General features: G+C 42.1%; 1 protein-coding gene across 2 annotated transcripts; it reads left to right on the forward strand.

Moving 5' to 3' along the window:
- The first annotated feature begins 787 nt into the window (after window positions 1-787).
- On the forward strand, window positions 788-18,114 carry LOC5510840 (dolichol-phosphate mannosyltransferase subunit 1). Of its 2 annotated transcripts, XR_007306400.1 has the most exons (10): window positions 788-926; window positions 5,866-5,965; window positions 6,644-6,677; window positions 7,064-7,140; window positions 8,820-8,845; window positions 13,104-13,199; window positions 14,587-14,655; window positions 15,523-15,637; window positions 17,165-17,337; window positions 17,417-18,114. XR_007306400.1 is itself a non-coding variant. In XM_048721242.1 (9 exons), exons 1-9 carry the CDS (start codon window positions 832-834, stop codon window positions 17,267-17,269), a joined length of 717 nt encoding a protein of 238 aa, XP_048577199.1. In that variant the 5' UTR covers window positions 788-831; the 3' UTR covers window positions 17,270-18,114. The 2 variants fall into 2 exon arrangements, 1 of the variants encoding a protein (XP_048577199.1); XM_048721242.1 differs by having other exon boundaries at window positions 17,165-18,114.
- Window positions 18,115-19,720: the final 1,606 nt, after the last annotated feature.

A 19,720-nucleotide genomic window follows, 5' to 3' on the forward strand; every position in this document is an offset into this window, starting at 1 on the left:
TTTTTTTATAGAATATAGCAGTGCCATCCTGTATGATCTCTTCTCTGAGTGTGTGTATGCGAGTGTGTTATATAATTTGGTCCCATCATATATTATTTATTGATTCAATCCCGATCAAGCCTTATTAGCATCTGGCTTCGGCCTTTCTATTACTGTACATTATTTAAAACTTAATAAAGATTAATTGATTGGTTTTACTCAAGTAAAATGTCATATTATCGATTATTATCGTCCCCCACACGCACACAAAAAGATTAATTGAGTTGCTGAACCAGTGCCGTTGCAGCCCTCAAAATAATGGAGGGAAACAATACAGAAACATCAAGGAAATATTGGGGGGCATAGCCACGCCCCTTCTGATCATTTCCCTATAATTTTCGAAAATATTTGGGGCAGTGCCCCCAGTGCCCCACCCCGTGCTACGGCCCAGTCAACCATATATTCGTTTGTAATGCATCCCCCTTTTCTGAGAATTCAAAAATATCCTAAAACCCGCACTGTTTTTAACATCTGCGACCCGCCATTAAAGAGTGTTACCATAAGTTAGAGCAGCAGAACACGTTTTGAAGGCGCCATTTTACGATCCCGCTCAATTCCTAGTCACACGAAGCATCCGCTTCCATCGGCTAATTTGAGCAAGTAACCAAGTTATTTTCAGTCGATTTTTGTCAATTACTTATCAGACTTTATTCGTAGATTAATATTTCTTGGTTTTCTTGCAAATAAACTGTTTTTGTTTTTTTTATGATAAACAAACATGATAACTAGAGGGGCCTGTGTTAGTGCCAGCTGTATAAGTCAGCGGTTTTACTTGCCACGTCCTATTTCAAGATGGCGGATAAATACTCGGTTTTGTTGCCGACTTACAACGAACGCGAAAATCTACCATTAATCGTCTGGCTGATCGTGCGAGCCTTCACTTCCAGGTAATGCTATTACATGTGATAATATGCTTGTTCATTTTCGGTGGTTTTCCATTGGCGTAAAGCTTGGTAAACGATTTGGTTTTGACGTTTGTCATTTCCATTCAGTCTGTATGATTTCGTGAGTTACTAGATATATTTAGGCACAGCCTAAAACGGAGCCAGCATGCATTCAATTTCAGCCATACACTTATTTCAATTATAAACTTTGTCAGTGCAAATAGCGAATGGCAGTGAGACCAATCACTGCTTATGGGTATAATCATTTGCAAGAATAAGGATAAGTAATCTTATCGCATAAGTTATTCACATTTTCCAACATTCAGTTGTAATTTGACGATTCACTTGGTATTTATTGATAGCAGAACATATTTTAAAATAGGTTGTACATACGTTTTTGTTGTTGTTGTTGTTTATTAGGACAAGGCTTCCAGTGGGTGTAAAGGGAGGATGTTTTCAGGAAAATTTAAATAAATATTGCAAATTTTTTTTTCTTCAGAATTTAAAACTCTATACATTGAAACACTATGCATTCTATATATAAGCATATCAGAAGATTACACTGTGTATTGTATTGGATTTACCAGGTGAATGTAAAAGCGTTTTAAGTAGAAATTGCAAATATTGGGCTTTCTTCTGTGCTTTTTGGGCTAATAGTCTTTGAAATGTGCACCTGTCTGGGTGGTCCATACAAAACAATGACCCTACTTGTAGAGAACCATGGACACACTAAAATCCCCATACTAATTTATCAGGGGGCTCTTAAAATGGTGGTGCATTACGCCTGCTATTTGTGTGCTAAAACATGCAATAGAAAAACTATTTTTTTGTTACTCAGTTGTATTAATTTTCACTGGGCTGCATAATACAAATGCTTTATATACATCCTGCCATGGCATCACTCCTTTAAGCTGGCAGCTTGTTTGGAGTTTCTCTTGTAAGTGAGATTCACCTAAAAAATTTGTAGAACAGCATTTAAGGCAAAACCCTGTAGGGGGGTATGGGGGACTCTAGGATGATTCTCCAATCTTATAAATAAAATTCTACCAACCGTTATACCCCTTCACTGGTGTTAAGAGATTCTTATGACAATGGATTATCCTATCCAATAACAGCACTAGAAGACAAGATGACATCACTCAAGTTTTCAGAAAAGAGGACCACAGTACCCAGAATGCACCTTTTTTCTAGAGTCAAACCAGAATTCGATGACAATAACATTCTAGTTTTGGGTAAGGTTTTATTGAATGAATCAATCACTTCTGTTTTTATCTTCAATTTATCATGGAGACTAAGTATTTTCTCATGATAGATGGTGAATGAGGAAACAAATCTTATATAAGTTAATATGTAAGTTAATTCAAACAGCACAATACCCAACAAATGAACAAATTCAGCTCATTACCAAGGAGTTATTAGTAGCAAATTAAAGAAAGTTTAAAAACAAAACAAAATATTGTTTCACTAAACACTAAAATCTTAAACAAACTCCTCTAAACTACTTATTATCTCCTTTCGTTACAGGAAAACTTATTTAGCTTAAAAAGCAAAGATATTTGTTTTAATCGAAATAAAAAAACAAGTGAATATCAAGAGATAGTTTGCGGACAAACCCCACGAATTCCCTATCCTTTTCTATTGGCTAAACCTAGCTGAATTATACTGGGAAGGTATACTTAATAAAGCATCCCTTCATCTTTAAGATTTTTTCGCTAAAAAATGTCAATAACTTAAAACTTAAGTTACAATTAATTTTCATAGCGCGAACAAAAAGCTACTATTACGAGTCTTTCTTACCTTCTTTCTATTCCATCATTTGTCCTTCCTTTCCAACTATCAATTATAGCGGAGCCAAGTGCGGCCGCAGGCCGTGCGCTTAGCTCCATAGGCATGGAAATATGGTATAGGTATGCGACTTGGTTTTTGTGGTCATCGCGCGGGTATCCTGTGGTGTCACTCGCCAGCCAGTCAGCCGCGCGACTCCCAGGCCCCACTCGGCCCCGAAATGGTGACCAAATACAAGCACGGAGCAAGGGAAAAAGTTTTAGCCAATTATGTGATGATTATTTGTTTTGCCTTCAATTTTGTGACTTTAAGGATAAAGTCAAATAGAGGAGATCTACTAACATTCATTCACGCCAAGATTTATCTGGTTTTAGCTAGTAAATTTAAGCAATTAACAGTTCTCATTTAAGAGCAAACACAACCACAAGAAAGCGACAAAACAATGCAAGGTGAGTTTTGGACGTAGATTTGTATTGTCTATTGAGGATATGACAGTTTTTGGGCTTTTTGTTGTCCTTTTTGTTTGCTTTGAGAACGTGAGTACTTAACTTAGTAATCAAATTATTTGAGCATAACACCTTTTGTTTTGACATTCTTCGTTTTATCTATACTCTTGATTGTGTTGAATAAAATACAATACACCAAAAACTGGAATTCGACTCTGCCAAATTTTTGTCTTTAATAAGACTTCTTCAGGGCAGATTGATAGTGTTGAGATATTTCATAAAGGCTAACCAATATCGTGTTGCATTTGTCAAATACTGCTAAAGAAGACCGTTCTTGTCTTTATATCCTGTGCTCTTAGTCCTAAGAAGATGCATATCCTTAGAAGATACAGCAACTTTTTCAACTTACAAGAGAAATTTTCCTTACCGAGGATAAAAAAAAAATTCAACCCCTATTGTCAATATGTATTGTTGTTATTGTCTGCATCTTGCATCTCATGTGTTTATTTTTTTTCAAACAGTTGTGGAAAGTTAGATTATAAATGGCTTGATGAAAAGATTGTTTTAAAAGAAATAATAAATAATTCTTTTCACTCTTTTATGAACCAGGAACTACCTGAGGGCCAAGATGAATGCTAAAGACTGGAAGACATGAGAATTAAAAAACATGTCTTGAAGAGAACAGTAGGGAGTTCTTATTCACTAGTCATTTGATACCCCCACACCCATGGTCCCAGGAAAGGGTGGGGGATTAGACTTTAATAAAAGCCTGTTTCCAAGTTAAGAGTCAAAAACAGTCAATACCACCACCCCTCTTGACATATTCTGGTTAAAAAGTGGTCTAAAACCCCACATTAACCCCTGACTTCTGGCATTACTATGTGATTCAGCAGTACACACTCAATAGGTTTTATTTAGAACAAGATACTTATTCAATATAAAACTTTTACTTCTCCTATTTTTATGCAATTGATGCTCTTTGCTATTTCCCCTCTACACCAAAAAGAAATATATAAATAAACAAATTTGATTTTTAAATTACTGTCCAAGTCAGTCTCTTTCCTATAACATTTATTTTAGAGGTTTAGATATATTTTATTGGAATGGTTGGATCCAGGGTTTCTAAACACCAAAATATAATGCATTACTGGATTTATATTTGTGGATATTAATTCCCATGAGGATGGGAAATCACCACTTAAAATGGTACATGAAAACTTCAGTATTGCATCTCATCTAAAACTGTGTCAGACACTATATAATATTTTTGAAATCCTGTTTCATCCATTACTTGTTCTTGCAAGGACAAAGCTTGTCAGAATGTAGCTTTACAAATGTACATTAATAGAACTTTTATGAGGGGAAGGGTTTTTTAGGGAAAGATACTGAAACTATATAACACTAGCAACAACCTTGTGTTTTTTTTCAATAATACAGTACTGACGGAAAGTAATACAAAAGAAATTGGCCGAAGTTCACCGAATAACCTCAGGCACATCCGAAAACACCCGAACTTCAGCAAATTTCGGCTCGGCCGAAATTCTTTTGTTTTACACGCTCCCGATCTTCAGCGATTTTCGGCTTAGCGACGTTTTTAAGGCAAACGTATTCTATCCGAATTTCTCCGTATTTCACTTTTCCAAATTTCGGATTGGCTAATATAATGTACAGCAGAAAATCAAGAGAATGTACAGATACTAAATGTTTGTTGGCAGAGCGACCTAGGTTTTTATCAGCAGGGAAGGATACCGTACATTAAACGAAGGGGAATCAAAACACGTAACCACTTGCGAATACCGTTGTTCTTGTATATTTGCGGATATATTTCTTTATGAAGAAACTCACAGGACTGAACACTCCATGACACGTCTTTTTCCAATTCTCAGTTGATTGTTTCATAATCAATAACCCTGAAAGCCGTGCGACTCCGTCACATTTGTAGAATAAACATGGAGATTGTTTGGTTCGTAAAAAAACTCCAGCGCGAGAGGCACCAGAGCAAAATGCGGTTCAAGCAGAACAAAAATTATTTCGAATCAAATAGAGATCCTTGTAAAAAACTGTATTCGTTTACAGAAATGTTATGTGTTTCTCAAAGAGCGTGATTCAAATGTCGGAGCGTGATTCAAATGTCGCGACAAAGCGTGACGCGACATAATCATAACAATTGTTCCCCAGTCTTTTCCAAGAGTTCTAAAAATATCAAGTCGCATTTTGCAAATATGATCGGGCTGTATGATAACTATTAGACTAGGGGATTGTTATAATAAAGTTTTAGAACAGCAAGATCTTGAGATGTGTTACATTTCCATTGTCTGGACCACAGGTAGCCCAGGTAATGGTTTTGAAGCTTTTTCGTAGCTTGGAATCGGCTGTTATTCTTAGAGGTAAAATGAGTGGTTGAAGTCGCGATTTTTTGTGAAACATTGCAATAAAATTGCCTTAAAGCTTAGAACATGTGCAGGCTACCACACAGGGTAGCCGCTATGACTATGGGGCTCCGCAGGGGCTCTGCTATAATAAGTTAAGAAAGTTGAGTAAAAAGAAGTAGCCTGAAGATATTTAAGATTTAAAATCTTCGTTTATGTCATTTTGGGGTCTTGAACGAAAGGGAGAAATATAACAACGTTCTAAAAAGCGTTCTCATCCCTGCAAACATTATTTCTGAATCCATACATGTTTTTAAACGATGAGTACTTTTATTTTGCCAGTGGCCATGATTATGAAATCATCATAATTGACGATGGAAGTCCTGATGGCACACAGGAAGCGGCCAAACAACTTGAAGATATTTACGGCAAAGACAAAATAGTGAGTCCTCAAGAATCCAAAGTGTTATCTTTATTATTGTGATTTGGCTTGATCGAGATAAAAATATATTTGAATGTCTCTCTTTGTCTCAACCATGAATGTATATTTTTAGGGTGAGTTAGGGGAAAATAATCTTTTAGGGGGGAGGGGTTGATTCTTGTAATACCTGATTTAAAACCTGGTGTATGGGCTCAGTCAAACTGGTGTTTGGACTCGTTCGTCGATACACCGGTTTGTCCATACAAAGTCACTTCATCCATAGATATAATAATGGGTTTTAAAGCATAACACCCACAAAACTGTTCCAGCAAAACTGTTCTGCCAGTTTAAACCCACATTATATCTATGGATGAAATGGCTATGGTTATGGACAAACTGGTTTTGCTATGGGTGAACTGGTGTATGGATGAACAAGTTTATGTACAAAACATCTGTGGATACCGGTTGGATGCTTTGAGAAGCGCAAACTCAAGTGTGATAGCAGCTTGCCAATGGTGATAATTGTCTTGTTGTATAAAGTGTGGTTTTGGTGGTGGTATAATGAACTTGTGTGATAATTCTGGGTACCAGAGCCTCCAGATTTCTCTTGGCCAATGACGCTCAGCCAAAATGCAGTGATGAGCAAAGCAAGGGGGCCCTGGGCTCCCAAATCCTAATTTGCCTTAATATTTTTTTTAGGTTTTGAGACCAAGACCTTGTAAGCTTGGTTTAGGTGAGGTATACCTTGTTATATTACATATACTGTACCTTATCATATATACATATAAAACCAAAAAGAAATTTGTGGATCTTTCCAATATCTTGGAAAAAAATAAGGAATTTTGAAAAGATATTACTTAAGTTTAAAAAAAATATATCTTTTAATGCTGCCTTGTGGATAATTTTTGTCTTCATGATATTGCTCATCCTTGCATGTATCTTGCTCTTTATTTTTGTTCCAAAAACAATGTTTGTTTCCTTGGCATCTTGTTTAAATGCACCTACTGTGAATTGCTACCTAGATACAGAGAAAGTCTTCTTTTTATGTTTTGATGTCTTGCTCATATTGTTAATTATTAGTGCTTAATAGTGAAAAGACCTCTGTTCTCAATGCTGTAGGTACTGCGTATATTCATGGCATGAAACATGCAACAGGAAATTTCATCATTATCATGGATGCTGATCTGTCACATCATGTATGTATTTATTGCAATGGTTTCTAGATAATAAGGAAAGTATACGGTCAGGGAGCACATGTCGAAAAAAGTTGGTTCTCTGGGAAATCACAAAAGAAAGTGACCCTGTACAAAAGCGTACATGGAGAGGGTGGCCTGTAAATGCACCATTTAATGTGCAAAATTCTTGCCTTAATTGTGTAGCTGATAAAAAGCCAGGGTGGATGCTGCATCAATTCAGAGATTGAAGTAGCTAGACATACAGTATATCTAGTTTTACTGTAAAAGCCCCTCCACAGCCTTGCACTAATGCAACCAACTAATTTTTACAACGAAACAAGCCACAAATAGTAAATGGTTCTTATTTAAACTAATGCGTGAGAAGATTACCTACAGCTCCATAAGAGTGTGCCTGTGACTAATCCTTTACTAGAAGCAGGGCTTCTGGAATTACGTGGAAAAAATCTCAAAATTACGCCGGATTCTTTGCTAAGTTACGTGCTAAATTGCGCAGAAAATCAATCACTACGCGCTAAATTAAGTGTGGTTTTGCTATACATGTTCCAATTTTGCAGGATTCTTTACTGAACTTACACGCTAAATTACATGTGAGTTATCAACTGTTACGCCCAAACTACATTTTGTACCGAAGAAAAGCACAAAATAACTTAAAGGTTAAATTTTTTGCGAGAAAATATCTTAGGCGAGTTTTCATTGGCCCTTAGCCACCAGCCAATTAAAAAAAGGTATAATATTATTAGTCCAAGACTTCGCAGTTTAGCAAAGAACGCCTAGTCATTTTATTTGTTTTCGTAATTCAGTTCGAAATATCGCACTCTTATGCAGAATATCTCTCTTTTTTACGAGAAATAGAGGTAAGAACCCTAAAAGAACACATCAGCTGTGCACTTTAATGTTTTGTCTTTCAAAATTTAGCCAAATTACTTGGGATTACCTGGAAATTTGTAAAGCCAAATTACTCGGGATTACTCGGAAATTTGTAAAGCCAAATTACGCGTAATTTCGGAAGCCCTGTAGAAGTGGGACAAAAGTTTCAAAGATGTACATTAAATTGTAGTTTGTTCTTGAGCTTGTCCCTTCAATAATTTCCTCTCAAAATGAGACCACTTACTGAAGATGCAGCTAGGGCTCCCATTGTTGTCTCCTATGTATCTGAACAAATAGGAATTTCTTTCATTCTCTTTTCGTAATGGCTTCTTTTCTACAAGAGTGATTCATCAAGCTTTTGCTTGGTAACCATGCACGGTTTATCGTTTTCTTGCTGGATTGTAAGTTTTTCTTTAAATTTGAAAAGTAGCTAGATTTTTAAGCATGGGTTTTCAGATTTCAATAAAGAAAATCACCAAAAATGTGTTTTTAACCCCCTCATTTTGCCGTCAGTTCTTTATTTTTCTTCAAATGGAAAATCCATGCTTAAAAATTTTTGAAATGACGATGTGTTGAAAAATCCAGAATCATTTGAAATGGCTAAAATAAAAGGATTTTCTATTCTTGGTAATGTTCAGTATTTGCAACCTTATAGTCACTCTGACTCGGACTGCTTTTTAGAAACATGAATGTTTGCATTTAAGAGAAGAGGGTGAAGAGAGACTATCATAGGAAGAAGCTAGTATGTTTTGACTTGCTGTTTTGGCTTTTTAACACTAATTACCCATTAATCCTGTCAACCTCTTTTTTAGCCAAAGTTCATTCCGGAATTTATCAAGTAAGTCTCTTGTGCTGTCATTAGTCCCTTGTAGCACTAGCGTGGCCACCTGTCATAAGTCCCTTGTAGCACTAGCTTGGCCACCTGTTATTGGTCCGTTATAGCACTAGCTTGGCCACCTGTTATTGGTCCGTTATAGCACTAGCGTGGCCACCTGTCATTAGTCCCTTGTAGCACTAGCGTGGCCACCTATCATTGGTCCCTTGTAGCACTAGCGTGGCAAGCTGTCATTAGTCCCTTGTAGCACAAGCGTGGCCACCTGTCATTAGTCCCTTATAGCACAAGTGTGGCCACCTGTCATTGGTCCATTATAGCACTAGCATGGCCACCTGTCATTAGTCCCTTGTGGCACTAGCGTGGCCAGCTGTCAGCAGTCCCTTATAGCACTAGTGTGGCCACCTGTCATTGGTCCCTTATAGCACTAGCGTGGCCACCTGTCATTAGTCCCTTGTGGCACTAGCGTGGCCACCTGTCATTAGTCCCTTATAGCACTAGCATGGCCACCTGTCATTAGTCCCTTGTGGCACTAGCGTGGCCACCTGTTATTGGTCCCTTATAGCACAAGTGTGGCCACCTGTCATTGGTCCATTATAGCACTAGCGTGGCCACCTGTCATTAGTCCCTTATAGCACTAGCATGGCCACCTGTCATTAGTCCCTTGTAGCACTAGCGTGGCCAGCTGTCATTAGTCCCTTATAGCACTAGTGTGGCCACCTGTCATTAGTCCCTTATAGCACTAGTGTGGCCACCTGTCATTAGTCCCTTGTGGCACTAGTGTGGCCACCTGTCATTAGTCCCTTGTGGCACTAGTGTGGCCACCTGTCATTAGTCCCTTGTGGCACTAGTGTGGCCACCTGTCATTAGTCCCTTATAGCACAAGTGTGGCCACCTGTCATTAGTCCCTTGTGGCACTAGTGTGGCCACCTGTCATTAGTCCCTTTTGGACTAGTGTGGCCACCTGTCATCAGTCCCTTATAGCACTAGCGTGGCCACCTGTCATTGGTCCGTTATAGCACTAGCGTGGCCACCTGTCATTAGTCCCTTGTAGCACTAGCTTGGCCACCTGTTATTGGTCCGTTATAGCACTAGCTTGGCCACCTGTTATTGGTCCGTTATAGCACTAGCGTGGCCACCTGTCATAAGTCCCTTGTAGCACTAGCTTGGCCACCTGTTATTGGTCCGTTATAGCACTAGCTTGGCCACCTGTTATTGGTCCGTTATAGCACTAGCTTGGCCACCTGTTATTGGTCCGTTATAGCACTAGCGTGGCCACCTGTCATTAGTCCCTTATAGCACAAGTGTGGGCACCTGTCATTGGTCCATTATAGCACTAGCATGGCCACCTGTCATTAGTCCCTTGTGGCACTAGCGTGGCCACCTGTCATAAGTCCCTTGTAGCACTAGCTTGGCCACCTGTTATTGGTCCGTTATAGCACTAGCGTGGCCAGCTGTCATTAGTCCCTTATAGCACTAGTGTGGCCACCTGTCATTGGTCCATTATAGCACTAGCCTGGCCACCTGTCATTAGTCCCTTATAGCACTAGCATGGCCACCTGTCATTAGTCCCTTATAGCACTAGCGTGGCCAGCTGTCATTAGTCCCTTATAGCACTAGTGTGGCCACCTGTCATTAGTCCATTATAGCACTAGCGTGGCCACCTGTCATTGGTCCATTATAGCACTAGTGTGGCCAGCTGTCATTAGTCCCTTATAGCACTAGTGTGGCCACCTGTCATTAGTCCATTATAGCACTAGCATGGCCACCTGTCATTAGTCCCTTATAGCACTAGCATGGCCACCTGTCATTAGTCCCTTATAGCACTAGCGTGGCCACCTGTCATTAGTCCATTATAGCACTAGCGTGGCCACCTGTCATTGGTCCATTATAGCACTAGCCTGGCCACCTGTCATTAGTCCATTATAGCACTAGCGTGGCCACCTGTCATTGGTCCATTATAGCACTAGCGTGGCCAGCTGTCATTAGTCCCTTATAGCACTAGTGTGGCCACCTGTCATTAGTCCATTATAGCACTAGCATGGCCACCTGTCATTAGTCCCTTATAGCACTAGTGTGGCCAGCTGTCATTAGTCCCTTATAGCACTAGTGTGGCCACCTGTCATTAGTCCATTATAGCACTAGCGTGGCCACCTGTCATTGGTCCATTATAGCACTAGCCTGGCCACCTGTCATTGGTCCATTATAGCACTAGCATGGCCACCTGTCATTAGTCCCTTATAGCACTAGTGTGGCCACCTGTCATTAGTCCCTTATAGCACAAGTGTGGCCACCTGTCATTGGTCCATTATAGCACTAGCCTGGCCACCTGTCATTGGTCCATTATAGCACTAGCATGGCCACCTGTCATTAGTCCCTTATAGCACTAGCCTGGCCACCTGTCATTAGTCCCTTGTAGCACTAGCGTGGCCACCTGTCATAAGTCCCTTGTAGCACTAGCTTGGCCACCTGTTATTGGTCCGTTATAGCACTAGCGTGGCCACCTGTCATAAGTCCCTTGTAGCACTAACTTGGCCACCTGTTATTGGTCCGTTATAGCACTAGCCTGGCCACCTGTCATTGGTCCGTTATAGCACTAGCGTGGCCACCTGTCATTAGTCCCTTGTAGCACTAGCGTGGCCACCTGTCATAAGTCCCTTGTAGCACTAGCTTGGCCACCTGTTATTGGTCCGTTATAGCACTAGCGTGGCCACCTGTCATAAGTCCCTTGTAGCACTAACTTGGCCACCTGTTATTGGTCCGTTATAGCACTAGCTTGGCCACCTGTCATTGGTCCGTTATAGCACTAGCGTGGCCACCTGTCATTAGTCCCTTGTAGCACTAGCTTGGCCACCTGTCATTGGTCCCTTATAGCACTAGTGTGGCCACCTGTCATTAGTCCCTCGTAGCACTAGCTTGGCCACCTGTCATTGGTCCGTTATAGCACTAGCGTGGCCACCTGTCATTGGTCCGTTATAGCACTAGCGTGGCCACCTGTCATTAGTCCCTTGTAGCACTAGCTTGGCCACCTGTCATTAGTCCCTTATAGCACTAGCATGGCCACCTGTCATTAGTCCCTTGTGGCACTAGCGTGGCCACCTGTCATTAGTCCGTTGTAGCACTAGTTTGGCCACCTGTCATTGGTCCATTATAGCACTAGCCTGGCCACCTGTCATTAGTCCCTTATAGCACTAGCCTGGCCACCTGTCATTAGTCCCTTGTAGCACTAGCGTGGCCACCTGTCATAAGTCCCTTGTAGCACTAGCTTGGCCACCTGTTATTGGTCCGTTATAGCACTAGCTTGGCCACCTGTTATTGGTCCGTTATAGCACTAGCGTGGCCACCTGTCATTAGTCCCTTTTGGACTAGTGTGGCCACCTGTCATTAGTCCCTTATAGCACTAGCGTGGCAAGCTGTCATTAGTCCCTTGTAGCACTAGCGTGGCCACCTGTCATTGGTCCCTTATAGCACTAGCGTGGCAAGCTGTCATTAGTCCCTTGTGGCACTAGCGTGGCCACCTGTCATTAGTCCCTTATAGCACAAGTGTGGCCACCTGTCATTGGTCCATTATAGCACTAGCCTGGCCACCTGTCATTAGTCCCTTATAGCACTAGCATGGCCACCTGTCATTAGTCCCTTGTAGCACTAGTTTGGCCACCTGTTATTGGTCCGTTATAGCACTAGCCTGGCCACCTGTCATTAGTCCCTTGTAGCACTAGCGTGGCCACCTGTCATAAGTCCCTTATAGCACTAGTGTGGCCACCTGTCATTAGTCCCTTGTAGCACTAGTTTGGCCACCTGTTATTGGTCCGTTATAGCACTAGCCTGGCCACCTGTCATTAGTCCCTTGTAGCACTAGCGTGGCCACCTGTCATAAGTCCCTTGTAGCACTAGCTTGGCCACCTGTTATTGGTCCGTTATAGCACTAGCGTGGCCACCTGTCATAAGTCCCTTGTAGCACTAGCTTGGCCACCTGTAATTGGTCCGTTATAGCACTAGTGTGACCACCTGTCATTGGTCCGTTATAGCACTAGTGTGACCACCTGTCATTAGTCCCTTTTAGCACTAGCGTGGCCACCTGTCATTAGTCCCTTATAGCACTAGCCTGCCTACCTGTCATTGGTCCCTTTGTTCCCCAGCTATTTGTCAGCCTGTCATAAATTAAATGCTTTTTTCCCTGCTGATGTAATCTGCTGATAGCCAGTGGTAAGAATGGAAGCCTAGGAAAGGTACCAAAAGTTCTTCATTTTTTGTTTTTTTTTAGGAAACAAAAAGAGGGTAATTATGACTTGGTCTCTGGTACAAGATACAGGGGCAATGGTGGCGTGTTTGGATGGGACCTAAAGAGAAAACTGATTAGGTAGGTGACAATAATTACCCTACTGTTTACCTGTCATGTCTTGTAAAATGAAAACTCAATCTGTACATTTGTCTGCTTCAAATGATTGAAATACTGTATTTATGACAAAGGTCATTAAGCAACCATCAGGTATCTGGTTGCGTAATGACTTGGGAAGGTTGGCTTGGTTGTCTAATGAATAAATACCACCAAACCCCCCGTACCATTCCTTGCTTGGTTTCTAGTACAACATATGGAGGTATAGGTGTTTTGTTTGCCTGGGACAAACAATTATAAAACCTAAGCTTTGTTTTGCCAATAAATCTGAAGTGTGTAGAAGGATAACAAGGAGGGTTTTTGGTGTCAATTCCTGTACCCTCCATTCCCTTACTCCCTCCCCCATCTCCTACTCAACCTAATCCCTGTCCCCAGCTTTCCCTCACTCCCCATTCCCCAGCTTCCCCTCACTCCCCATTCCCCAGCTTCCCCTCACTCCCCATTACCCAGCTTTCCCTCACTCCCCATTACCCAGCTTCCCTCACTCCCCATTCGCCAGCTTCCCCTCACTCCCCATTCCCCAGCTTTCCCTCACTCCCCATTCCCCAGCTTCCCCTCACTCCCCATTCCCCAGCTTTCCCTCACTCCCCATTCGCCAGCTTTCCCTCACTCCCCATTACCCAGCTTCCCTCACTCCCCATTCCCCAGCTTTCCCTCACTCCCCATTACCCAGCTTTCCCTCACTCCCCATTACCCAGCTTCCCTCACTCCCCATTCCCCAGCTTTCCCTCACTCCCCATTACCCAGCTTCCCCTCACTCCCCATTCCCCAGCTTCCCCTCACTCCCCATTCCCCAGCTTTCCCTCACTCCCCATTCCCCAGCTTCCCCTCACTCCCCATTCCCCAGCTTCCCCTCACTCCCCATTCCCCAGCTTTCCCTCACTCCCCATTCCCCAGCTTCCCCTCACTCCCCATTCCCCAGCTTCCCCTCACTCCCCATTCCCCAGCTTCCCCTCACTCCCCATTCCCCAGCTTCCCCTCACTCCCCATTCCCCAGCTTCCCCTCACTCCCCATTCCCCAGCTTCCCCTCACTCCCCATTACCCAGCTTCCCCTCACTCCCCATTCCCCAGCTTTCCCTCACTCCCCATTCCCCAGCTTTCCCTCACTCCCCATTCCCCAGCTTCCCCTCACTCCCCATTCCCCAGCTTCCCCTCACTCCCCATTACCCAGCTTCCCCTCACTCCCCATTCCCCAGCTTTCCCTCACTCCCCATTCCCCAGCTTCCCCTCGCTCACCAGCAATAAGAGTTATGAGGATCATGTAAGCCCCAAGACATAATTTTAAGGATAAGTATTTTGTCTTTAGAATATGTTTTCATTTGATGAAATTATTTTTAATTTGTTTTTAAGCCGAGGGGCAAACTATGTCACCCAAGTCTTACTGCAGCCTGGAGCATCAGACCTAACGGGAAGCTTCAGGTACCTCTACCATTCTCAGGATCGTACCCAGGAGGGGTGGTGCAGGGGGTGTGTTTGTTCCCTTCACGGCAAAGTCCACTTCTGGTTTGCAATAGACGTGCTATTTGTAGTCAAAACTATAAAGCATAAATGAATAAAAAGGCATTTAAGATCACTCTGGTATGTCACAAATCTTCGTTCAAGTTATTTTCTTTATGTTCTTTTGTGGAAGGCCAGATTTTTATCAGAAAACCCACCCCCTCTCCCCCCCAGAAAAATTAGGTCCACTTATTCTTTGCTTGCTTGAGGTACTTATACCATTCTTTGCTTGCTTAAGCTACTTATACCATTCTTTGCTAGCTTAAGCTACTTATACCATTCTTTGCTTGCTTAAGCTACTTATACCATTCTTTGCTAGCTTCAGGTACTTATACCATTCCTTGCTTGCTTCAGGTACTTATTCCATTCTTTGCTTGCTTAAGGTACTTATACCATTCCTTGCTTGCTTAAGCTACTTATACCATTCTTTGCTAGCTTCAGGTACTTATACCATTCTTTGCTAGCTTAAGGTACTTATACCATTCCTTGCTTGCTTAAGCTACTTATACCATTCTTTGCTAGCTTTAGGTAATTATACCATTCTTTGCTTGCTTCAGGTACTTATACCATTCTTTGAAAAAGGTACTTATACCATTCTTTGCTTGCTTGCGTTCTCACTCACTGTATTTTATGTAGCCTGATGCAAGCCAATAGCAGGATTTCCCCTAACCAGCTGTGGACAGATCCATGTACTAGTCAAGTTCTTACATTCTTCCCAAACCTGTCAGGCTTGCAGGTTTGTGTTTCTACTAGCCTACTGGCTGATTTTGATATTTTATTTTTGTGCAGGTTGTATAAAAAGGATGTCCTACAGAAGCTGGTTGACTCTTGTGTTTCCAAGGGCTATGTGTTCCAAATGGAAATGATTGTTCGTGCTCGTCAACTTGGATTTAGCATAGGAGAGGTCAGTTTACAGGAGAAGGGCCAGTATTTCAAAAACAGTGTTTTAATAGTCTTGGTATTTAATTTACATTTATACTTTAAACATACAATATATACAAAGTACCTAATACCTAATATTAAACCACTCCCTTCCCTTTCCTCATTATTAAACATGAGGTTCCGCTAAAAAAGGGAAAGCTCCTCCCACCCCCGGGCTCAAGAACAATCAGTTACCATTGTTATTGCATCAACTTGTCAGGGTAATTGCTCTGAGTGCTTAATTCAAATTTAATATTCTAAACCAAGTTAAATATCATTCCTAGACTTGTTTACCTAAAATGTTCCTATTTATACACCTTCCTTCCCCAGTATTAAACCACTCCAATCCCCTTCCCCAGTTTTAAACCACTCCCATCCCCTTCCTCAGCATTACACCACTCCCATCCCCTTCCCAAGTACTAAATACCTCTCATCCCCTTCCTCAGCATTACACCACTCCCATCCCCTTCCCAAGTACTAAATACCTCCCATCCCCTTCCCAAGTACTAAATACCTCCCATCCCCTTCCTCAGCATTACACCACTCCCATCCCCTTCCCAAGTACTAAATACCTCTCATCCCCTTCCTCAGCATTACACCACTCCCATACCCTTCCCAAGTACTAAACACCTCTCATCCCCTTCCTCAGCATTACACCACTCCCATCTCCTTCCCAAGTACTAAACACCTCCCATCCCCTTCCTCAGCATTACACCACTCCCATCCCCTTCCCAAGTACTAAACACCCCCCATCCCCTTCCTCAGCATTACACCACTCCCATCCCCTTCCCAAGTACTAAACACCTCCCATCCCCTTCCTCAGCATTACACCACTCCCATCCCCTCCCCAAGTACTAAACACCCCCCATCTCCTTCCTCAGCATTACACCACTCCCATCCCCTTCCCCAGTTTTAAACCACTCCCATCCCCTTCCTCAGCATTACACCACTCCCATCCCCTTCCCAAGTACTAAACACCCCCCATCCCCTTCCTCAGCATTACACCACTCCCATCCCCTTCCCAAGTACTAAACACCTCCCATCCCCTTCCTCAGCATTACACCACTCCCATCCCCTTCCCAAGTACTAAACACCTCCCATCCCCTTCCTCAGCATTACACCACTCCCATCCCCTTCCCAAGTACTAAACACCTCCCATCTCCTCCCTCAGCATTACACCACTCCCATCCCCTTCCCAAGTACTAAACACCTCCCATCCCCTTCCTCAGCATTACACCACTCCCATCCCCTTCCCAAGTACTAAACACCTCCCATCCCCTTCCTCAGCATTACACCACTCCCATCCCCTTCCCAAGTACTAAACACCTCCCATCTCCTCCCTCAGCATTACACCACTCCCATCCCCTTCCCAAGTACTAAACACCTCCCATCTCCTTCCTCAGCATAACACCACTCCCATCCCCTTCCCACTGCGTTTTCCTCCCCTCAAACAATGTCCTTATTTCACTAGGCTTTGTTACCACATGTAACCAAAAGTTGTCTTATCTAGGTGCCGATCACATTTGTTGACCGTGTGTACGGAGAATCAAAGCTTGGAGGCAGCGAAATAATCCACTTTGTTAAAGGCTTGCTGTACTTGTTTGCCACCACATAAGGGCGGACTGCAGACACCTCGCTGTCTACTTGTAGCTGGACATCCATTTGGTCCCAAAATTAGAACAGGTTGTGAACAAACTAAAGCCTAGCTATACACAACAAGTTTCTATGTTGAAGTATTAGTAATTAGAAGTAATTAGAACAGGTTGTGAACAAACTAAAGCCTAGCTATACACAACAAGTTTCTATGTTGAAGTATTAGTAATTAGAAGTAATTAGAACAGGTTGTGAACAAACTAAAGCCTAGCTATACACAACAAGTTTCTATGTTGAAGTATTAGTAATTAGAAGTAATTAGAACAGGTTGTGAACAAACTAAAGCCTAGCTATACACAACAAGTTTCTATGTTGAAGTATTGAAGTTTTTTATACTTCACAGGTTCCACACTAACTTTTAGTAGGATATTTAGGTATTATTGGAATTCGGATGGGAATAGACAAAAACATGTCATTGTAAAAAGGAAAAGGTTGATAAATGGCGAAAATAAAAACTATAGGTCAATCAAGATTTGGGGTATTGAGGGTGGGGGATCGGGGGAAAGTAAGATATGTTATTGTGGGTTGGGCTTATTATATGGTTTTTTGGTATACACGTAATCCGCACTTGAGAATCCATGTGTCTTAATGCACAATGGCCGCATCATGGTCTTCGGAATGATGTTCACAGGAACGAGTGGACGTGCTTATCTATTTTTACCCATAAAGCGTTGCGGGTTACGACACAAGGATTATCAACCTTATTTAAAATAGATGTATGGGGATGTATGGTCATTTCATAACATTTCTTTAATGTGAAGTGCATTGATATTTAATACAGTAGCTAATAAAGAAGTAACTTCTGTACATCCGTGTTCAATTGGTCAAGATTTGCTACTCCAAAACGACAATTTAAAAAACGAGTAAATTCCGAAAAGAGCTATAAAAATTAAAAGTAGCGAGAAAACACCTGAACCCTGCCAAGGCGCGTACCCAAGATCATGGAATGTTCGTTTTTTATTCAGTTAAACATTGTACTATACCTTTCCTTTTATCCGCTAATTGCTTAAATTCCTTACGACTGAGATTTATTTTAGAATACAATTTAGAATCACTTCTACCTTAACTAAGTTTGTCCTTGTTTTCATTTCCTTGTTCTGTAATCTATTGCGTGACTACATGGCGTTACTGTTAACTGAGATCATTGCGTGACTCATCGCGTTACTGTTAACAGAGATCATTGCGTTACTACATGGCATTACTGTTAACAGAGGTGATTGCGTGACTACATGGCGTGAGATCATTGCGTGACTACATGGCGTGACTGTTAACTGGGGTCATTGCGTGACTACATGGCGTGACTGTTAACTGGGGTCATTGCGTGACTACATGGCGTGACTCTAAACTGGGATAATTACGTGACCACAAGGCGTGCCTCGGGATGACTTCCAGATCTATTCAGTGTAACATGGTGATGTCTACTTGGTGCAAACCACACACGTTAGCTCCTTGTCTCCCTGGGGCACCGCATCAAACCTGCACAGGGTAAAGGAGAGCGCCGTTGCGATTCGCGTTGCTGCCTGGGAAGGCCTGGGCGTTTGTGTCGACGCAAATGTATTCATATTCGTGGGAGTAATGTGACGTCATCAGGTAACCCGCCGTAGCAGGCCTCGAATTATTGGGGGGGCACGATTAAGAAAACAATGGGGGGCACAGCCACGCCCCTACTGGTGATTTCCTTATGATTTTTGAAAATATTGGGGGGGGGGGCACGTGCCCCCAGTACCCCACCCCCTGCTACGGCCCTGTACTAACTTTAGCCTTACGATCATAGAGACATTAATCACTCCCTTTTCAAACATGATCTTATACTAACTTTAGTCTTACGATCGTAGAGATAAATAGCGGACCTCCATACTACGGACCTCTATATAACAGACCTCACTATAAAGGACCTCCATATGACAGACCTCTTTTAAACGAACACCATCTATTTTAGCGGACACCATCCAAAGTCCCGATTTTCTGCCACTTCAATTCAGTAAATCATACAGGACATGGGTCTCTTGCAGGACAAAAAAGCAAACAACGGTAGGTAGTTTTTTCAAGTAGGGATCACAGTCTCTACCTACTGACTTCTTGCCTTGTTTACTTTGTGTGAATCGCCACTGTTTTGTTTTGGTTGATTTTCGCCAAATGCTGTAGCGTCTCGAACGATACAAAGAATGTGTACGGAGACAGTAAGTTTTGCACTTACTGGTTCGATCCTAAGAGTTAACACCAGATATCTGGGGACAAATATTAAAATGAAACATGGATGAATAGATAGCAGCAGATAGTTAAGAATAGAATAAGCGAAACATTGATAAGAATAGGGAGAGCAACGAAACAAAATGGGTGGTATACAAAAGGATATGGATGGTATAAATGAAAACAAGAAAGGGTGGGCGATGTACGAAAAGAAAAGGGTGGT

Source organism: Nematostella vectensis, chromosome 13, assembly GCF_932526225.1.
Source record: "Nematostella vectensis chromosome 13, jaNemVect1.1, whole genome shotgun sequence".
Lineage (NCBI taxonomy): Eukaryota > Metazoa > Cnidaria > Anthozoa > Actiniaria > Edwardsiidae > Nematostella > Nematostella vectensis.